This window comes from Microtus ochrogaster, linkage group LG5 (assembly GCF_000317375.1).
Source record: "Microtus ochrogaster isolate Prairie Vole_2 linkage group LG5, MicOch1.0, whole genome shotgun sequence".
NCBI lineage: Eukaryota > Metazoa > Chordata > Mammalia > Rodentia > Cricetidae > Microtus > Microtus ochrogaster.
In genome coordinates, this window is record NC_022031.1 from 43,320,401 (window position 1) to 43,327,520 (window position 7,120).

General features: G+C 44.2%; 1 protein-coding gene across 1 annotated transcript in view; it reads left to right on the forward strand.

The window, feature by feature from the left end:
* The window catches only part of Invs (inversin), a 126,388-nt gene that overhangs the window by 100,773 nt on the left and 18,495 nt on the right, over positions 1-7,120 (forward strand). The window contains exon 12 of the mRNA XM_005362163.3: positions 3,734-3,946. Coding sequence (XP_005362220.1) covers positions 3,734-3,946 — 213 coding nt within the window. The remainder of the gene's footprint in view (positions 1-3,733; positions 3,947-7,120) is intronic.

Sequence of the window (7,120 nt, forward strand, 5' to 3'; positions counted from 1 at the left end):
GCAGCTGAGGTCCACTGTGCATGGCACAGGCTCTCCCACCTTCACACACGGGCACCCCTGCAGCAGCTGAGGTCCACTGTGCATGGCACAGGCTCGCCCACCTTCATACAGGCATCCCTGCAGCAGCAGCAGTCAATTAAAAAGAAGTCGCTTATTTCCTAAAGCCAATCACAAATCTATTAGTGCCTGTGAAGTTTAGAAGTGATTAAAAAGAATAATTTACTCTAACAATGTTTATTTCCTAGCTGCTGTCTTTGTAAAGAAACAATGAAAACGTACTGGAGAGAGTGGCGTGTACCCCAGCCAGTCCCGTGTTTCCCCAGCCGTGCACCTCGATAGACACATGTCAGAAGCTGGCACTGCAGCTTATGTTTCCTGACATTCTAGTTTGGGCATTCTGCTGAACTCGTCAGCCCATTCCCGCATGGCAGGTCCAATTGTGTGTTATCTCTTCTCGTTGTTTCTTGGCTGGTTATCATCAGTGTAGTGCTAATTTCTACTTCTTGTGCATAGGCACTAAGCAAGTGATGTTCCCCAAATAGACATCATTTCTGCCAACCTCAGCTGTCTCTCGGTCAATAACCACCTGACAGCCACTCTCTTGTGTCAATGGGAATATTCACAGTGCTTGGATGTTGCTAAATGGAACTTGGGATAGAATGGTAATAACAACACCGTGGTGAGTTGCTTAAACACTAGATGTAAACGTCAATCTTGAAACCTGGCTTGATATTTAGATTGTGCCTCTCTGAAGCTAAGATTGATTTGATTAAAAATTCTAATTTGAATAAACCAGTGATTAAAAGAAAACATGGTTGAGACAGAGGAATTGTGTGTTATATTTTACCAAGAAATTTTTGCTAATTTTGATAACATAATGATCCTTGTGGCTGTACCTGTATTATGTACAGATGAATGCTGAGACACATAGAGATGGACGGACAGGACGCCACAGTTTGCCTTTAAAATACTTAAACAAAAATTAAAAGGAAGAAATTGAAAAAGTAAACATGGACCAAAAAATCATTTCTGGTTCTTAAGGTTGGATTTTGAAAATGTGGAGAATTGTTATTTTCAATATTTTATATCTCACAATGAAAATACAATTTTTCATAATGAAAATATTTAAGATGTTAAGTTCTAACACAGAGACAGCCCTAGAGCTCTGGGTCTCTTCTCTTTCCCCCTCTGTTTTATGGATGAGGAAACAAATCCAGAGAAGGTCATTGACTACGCAGGGTCACACGGGTTCCTCGTTCCCAGTCCGGGTTTTCTATGATAATCACTACATTAGGTACTTACAGAAAGATTGTTAGACTTACTGAATATACGTGTTGTGTGCAAGTTGATTGCACAAGCAATTCTGTTCTACTGGAATGTATTCAATAGTTGGTAGAAGAGGACGTTTTACCACACCAGGAGCTATTTGCTATTAGTTGTAACCTATATTCTGTACAGACTGTTTGCATAATCGTCAGCAAGTTGCTTAACTTTCCTGGGTCTCTATTTATGAAATGAAGATATTGCATTTAGTGACTTGTAAAGGTCACGCCACATTACTGCCCTGTGTCCAGTGGCTCTGATAATCTCTTCATTAGTGGATGTGCAGTCAGAAGAGAAAATTAGTCCTCCTGAATTTACAGAATAATATCTACTCATAAGTGTCATTTGAGGCTGTTTATTTATGGCCCTCTGTTCCCCAAACAGTAGTGGCAAATTGAGGCGTTCTAAAATGACCTTTTTTTTTCAGCTGTTGGAACTATAGTAAAGAAACCATACATGGATCTCTGACCCACCCAACATAGGCTCTGAATTCAGTTTCCTTCCACCCTTTTTCTGAAAACCTTTTCCTTTTATGCTGTACTGTAACTATTAAGTAAGTTTTGAAGAGAGATTTTCTTTTCAATCGTCCTGATGTGATTTTCTGAGTCTCCCCTTCCATCCCTATAACCATCTCCTTTCCCACTTAAGCCAGCTCATGGTTTATGACTGCACCACGACCTCAGTCGCCCGGTGGGCTTGACCTCAGTGTGCGGTTGTCATTGGGTAACTCTGAGCGTGGGCTCTTTGGAAGTGTTCATGGCAGGCTGATGCAGCATCATAAACCCTGCTGCAGTGTGTCCTGAACAGCAGCTGGCACGCAGGGACTGCTTCTGCATGCTGGACTCAGGGCAAGCCCCTTTCCAGTCTCCATCCACTTTCCCCAGGCATTTCTTTAGCTAAGACCCCAGAAGATCAAGTCTGTGGTTAGAAGTGACATTACTGCCACCAGCGGGAGATTACTTTATTTCAGTCTTGGTCCTTTTACTCCATCTCAAGTCTTCAAATATGCACTGTTGTAGAATGTTAGTTAAAGATGCATTACATTTGCTTATGCTGTGGAACATTTGTGTAATGATGCAAAGATGTGTTGCATTCTTTTATGTTGCATTTGTTTAATTCTGTAAAGCTGTGTCACTTTGCTAAATGGCCAGTAGCTAGTCAGGAGAGAGAAACAGGCAGGACTGGCAGGTAGAGAGAATAAAAGGAAGGAGAGAGAAAAAGGAGAAGCAAGAAAAGGAGGAGAGAAGGATGCCAGGGGCCAGCCACTCAGCCAGACAACTAGCCACAAAGTAAGGAGGAAAGAAAGACATAGAAACTAGAGAAAAGTAAAGGCCCTGAGGCAAAAGGTAGATGGGATGATTTAAGTTAAGAAAAACTGGCTAGAAATAAGTCAAGCTAAGACATTCGTAGATAAGAACAAGTCTCTGGGAGCTGGGTGGCAGCCCTCCAAAGAGTAAAAGCAACCAACTTCAATGTATTATTTAAATAATATACTCATTAATCTCGTTTAAATGATGGTTTCCCTGTAATTTTTAATTGTTTAGTCACATTTACTAGTCTTTTATGATTTTTAAGTTTCATATCACTTTTTTAGAAAGGACTTCCTGTTTACTGTTAAAGTCTCCTTTAGTCTTCCAGTACCTGCTTGGTTTCTTATGTGTAGACCCTTGCTCCATCTACACTATTTTGGTATATGAAGCAATATGCAAGTCTCTCTTTAGATTGGCATGGTCACATATACCTTTAATGACTGTGTGGAGAAACCTTATCTCAAAAACAATCCAATCACCTGCAGTGGCTTGCAGTGACCCTCTGTATCATGGAATCAGTCTCCCCTGTCTGGAAATAGGCCTCTTCTCATAAGCACCAATCAGTAATTACAGAAAAATAATTCAGAGAACCTTTTCAAACAGGTGTAGGGAATCAGTTGGCACTTGGGAGAAAGAGAAGGAGTCAAGCGTTCTCATAGCCTCTAGCTCAGCAGTTCTCAACCTGTGGGTCACAACCCCTTTGGGGGGTCAAATGACCCGTTCATAGGGGTCACATATCAAGTATCCTGCATATCAGATATTTACATTACAATTCATAACAGCAAAATTACAGTTAGGAAGTAGCAGTGAAATAATTGTATGGTTGGGGGTCACAACATGAGGAACTGTATTAAAGGGTCACAGCATTAGGAAGGTTGAGAACCACTGCTCTAGCAGGTGAGCCGGCTCCCAGAGCCCAGCTACACAAAAGTGAGCCTGCAGCCTCTTGTATTGTTTTGTTTCTCCACAGAGAAGAAAGGAGAGCAGGGAGGTTGGAAAATAGCCCATGGTAGAACGAGCATCTTTCTACTAGATGCTAGTAGAGTTTCCCTGTGCCTTGAATCACAGTCTGTTCAAAACCAGTCTTCCTCTTGTTTCAGGTACACACCCCTTGACTATGCATTGCTTGGTGAGCGCCATGAGGTGATCCAGTTCATGCTGGAACATGGTGCCCTGTCCATCGCAGCTATACAAGACATTGCTGCCTTCAAAATCCAAGCTGTCTACAAAGGATACAAGGTTAGAAAAGCCTTTCGAGACCGGAAGAACCTCCTCATGAAACATGAGCAGCTGAGAAAAGATGCTGCAGCTAAGTAAGTGTAAGCCACATGGGTCACCCTCAGCTGAGAAGTGAAGCCAGGCAGAAGGTGGGAGGGGCTGGAACTCTCTGGGTGAATCAGTTCCTCTGTCACCTTCTCGCTCTGCCTTCCCCGCTGTCTTCCCAGGACTGGTAGAAGGAGGAAGGCCCAACCTCCATCCATTACTCCTGCTAGATCCATCCCTGTTGCTCAAGTCGCTGCAGCCTTGGCAGGAAGTTAGGGTGATATTGCCACCTAGAGTAAGCCACCAAGGAAGAACTTAGTTTCTTGCCTCTCATGGCTTGTAGAAGCCAAGGAACAACCTCAAGTGTCCTGCTTTAGGTCCCATCCATGTGCTTTTTGAGAGAGTCTCAAAAGCACCTGAAGCTTGCTAAGTAGATTAGCCTGGCTGGCTGGTTATTCCCCAGGATCTGCCTGTGTCCACCTCCCCAGCCATGAATTACAGGTGTGTCATGTTCCATATGCAACATTTCTTTTTTTATGTGTCTATTTGTTTGTTTGTTTTTGAGAAAGAGTCTCCTATGTAGATCAGATGAGCCTGGAACTCACAGAAAACTGCCTGCCTCTGCCTCCTGAGTGCTGGGAATAAGTGTGCACAACCACCTGTGCACCTCCCTGTAGAGGGAGCATTGAGTTTCCACTCCCACAGCCTTCAAAAGCTGTATGGCGCCCCACGTCACTAACTCTGGTGTTCACTAGGTGTCTTAGGATATTTGGTGTTAGCATGATCTGTCCAGAATGTGACACTGTTATGAGCTGAGCAGTGTCTGGACATGCTGCTTTTTCTTGTTCATTTATGACCATGAGAAAGAGTTTCTTATGAATTAAAACAGTAATACAATAGAACCACCCAAAAATAGAGCATAATGAAAGCTACCAGAATCCGGTCTCTTTCTCTCTCAAAATACATTTTTAAGTCTTTTACTTAACAAAAGCCCCCTGTGGCAAAGCTGAACTTTTAGCATTTATGCCCCTGTGCTTCAGAGGCATTAGTGAGCATGAGTACTTAAACAAGCACTGTGGCAGTGATCCTCAGGACACAAGGTTGCCCAGTTGGCTCAAATCTAAAACTTGGGAAATGGTTGTCTCTTGAGTTTTCTCCTGGTTCTAGAGTTTCAGTCCCCGGCTCACAGAAGGAAGCAAAATCTAAAGGAAACAAAACTATAGAGACGACTATGTTTTCTCCTGCTGATGGTCCCATAAATTCCAGTTTGTTATGTAAGAATCTTCCTCCAGAACTCAGTCATGGAGCTGGAGAGATGGCTCAGCAGTTAAGAGTATTGGCTGTACTTCCAGAGGACCCGGGTTCGATTCTAGCACCCACATGACAGCTCACACCTTTCTGTAACTCCAGGGCTTCTGACACCGTCACACAGACATACATGCACACTAATGAACATGAAATAAAAATAAGTTATAAAAAGGGGTAGCTCTCAGTGGTAGAGCATTTGGCTGCAGATTTCAGTCACACACCTGAATATCAAGTGCAGCTCTGCAAAGGCTGCATGGCTGAGACTGTATGTCGTCTTCACTCCAACCCATACTCCCTTCCCAGCACAGTGAGAGCAGTGCTAGTGCAGGGGACAGCAGGACGCAAGACCGGCCTGATCAAGACAGCGTTTCTCTCTGGCCCGCAACTTCTTCATCGGTGATAAGTGAGAAGGTAGACTACATGATTTGGGGCATTCTTCAGGTCTGAGGAGACTCCCAATTTTTCACTAGAGCCTCTTCTTCCTCTCCCAGGGGGACCCCAAGTGTGGTGGATGGACATACTGTTAAGTCAGTGCAGAGCTGGGGACTCAGCACTGTGCAGTCTCCTGTATAAAGAATAAATTTTAAAGCACTGGGGCTGGAGAGATGGCTCAGAGGTGAAGAGCACTGATTGTTCTTCCAGAGGTCCTGAGTTCAATTCCCAGCAACCACATGGTAGCTCACAACCATCTGTAATGAGATCTGGTACCCTCTTCTGGCATGCAGTCATACATGCAGACAGAACACTGTATACAAAATAAATAAATAAATCTTTTAAAAAAAAATTAAAGCACTGGCACCCTTAAACAAGCATTGTACTTCTCAATTTTTTAGTTTTTCTAACATGGACTTCAGTATCCTAGGCCAGAGGCGTGAAACAGAAAAGGAAATTTTAGAAAATGCCAGACCAGCTCTCCCTCTCATTGTCATTCCAATGAGGTCCTCTACCATGGAAGAAATTTTTGTTTTTAATTTTTAGCTTCTGAAGTTAATATTCGGGGACTCTTTTAAATGGTCGCTAGGCTTGCTTGTGATCATGCTACAGCTTAACAAACTGGGAAAGCTGCAGTGTCTTCTACTGTTCCTCATTTACAGACACCTTCACTGGTATCAGTGTTGGAAGCTGAGTTCATAGCATTCAGCTGTCACCTCTCACTCATCCTTGTGTGAACCCCACCTCCCCACTCATCCTTGTGTGAACCCCACCTCCCCACTCATCCTTGTGTGAACCCCACCTCCCCACTCATCCTTGTGTGAACCCCACCTCCCCACTCATCCTTGTGTGAACCCCACCTCCCCACTCATCCTTGTGTGAACCCCACCTCCCCGCTCATCCTTGTGTGAACCCCACCTCCCCACTCATCCTTGAGTGAACCCCACCTCCCCGCTCATCCTTGAGTGAACCCCACCTCCCCACTCTTCCTTGTGTGGACCCCACTTCCCCACTCATCCTTGTGTGAACCCCACTACCTTCCACACTCATTTTTATGTAGACCCCTACAGTAGTGGTTTCAATGAAAATGCCCACCTCAGGCCCATAGGGAGCAGCACTATTAGTAGGTGTGACCTTGTTGGAGGAAGCATGTCGATGGGGGTGGGTCTTTGAAGTTTTATGTGCTCAAGTCAAGCCCAGTGTCTCTGTGTGTGTCTCTCTCTTCCTGCTGCCTACTGATCCAGATGTAGAACTCTCAGCTACCTCTCCAGCACCGTGTCTACCTGCCTACTGCTATGCTTCCCACCATGATGATAATGAACTAAACCTCTGAACTGTAAGCCAGCCCCAATGAAATGTTTTCCTTAATAAGATTTGTGGTGGTCATAGTGTCTCTTTACAGCAGTAGAAACCCTAACTAAGACACCCACCTCCTGCACTCAGCTGTGTGTAGACCCCACCCCCTGTGTTCATCACTGTGTAGA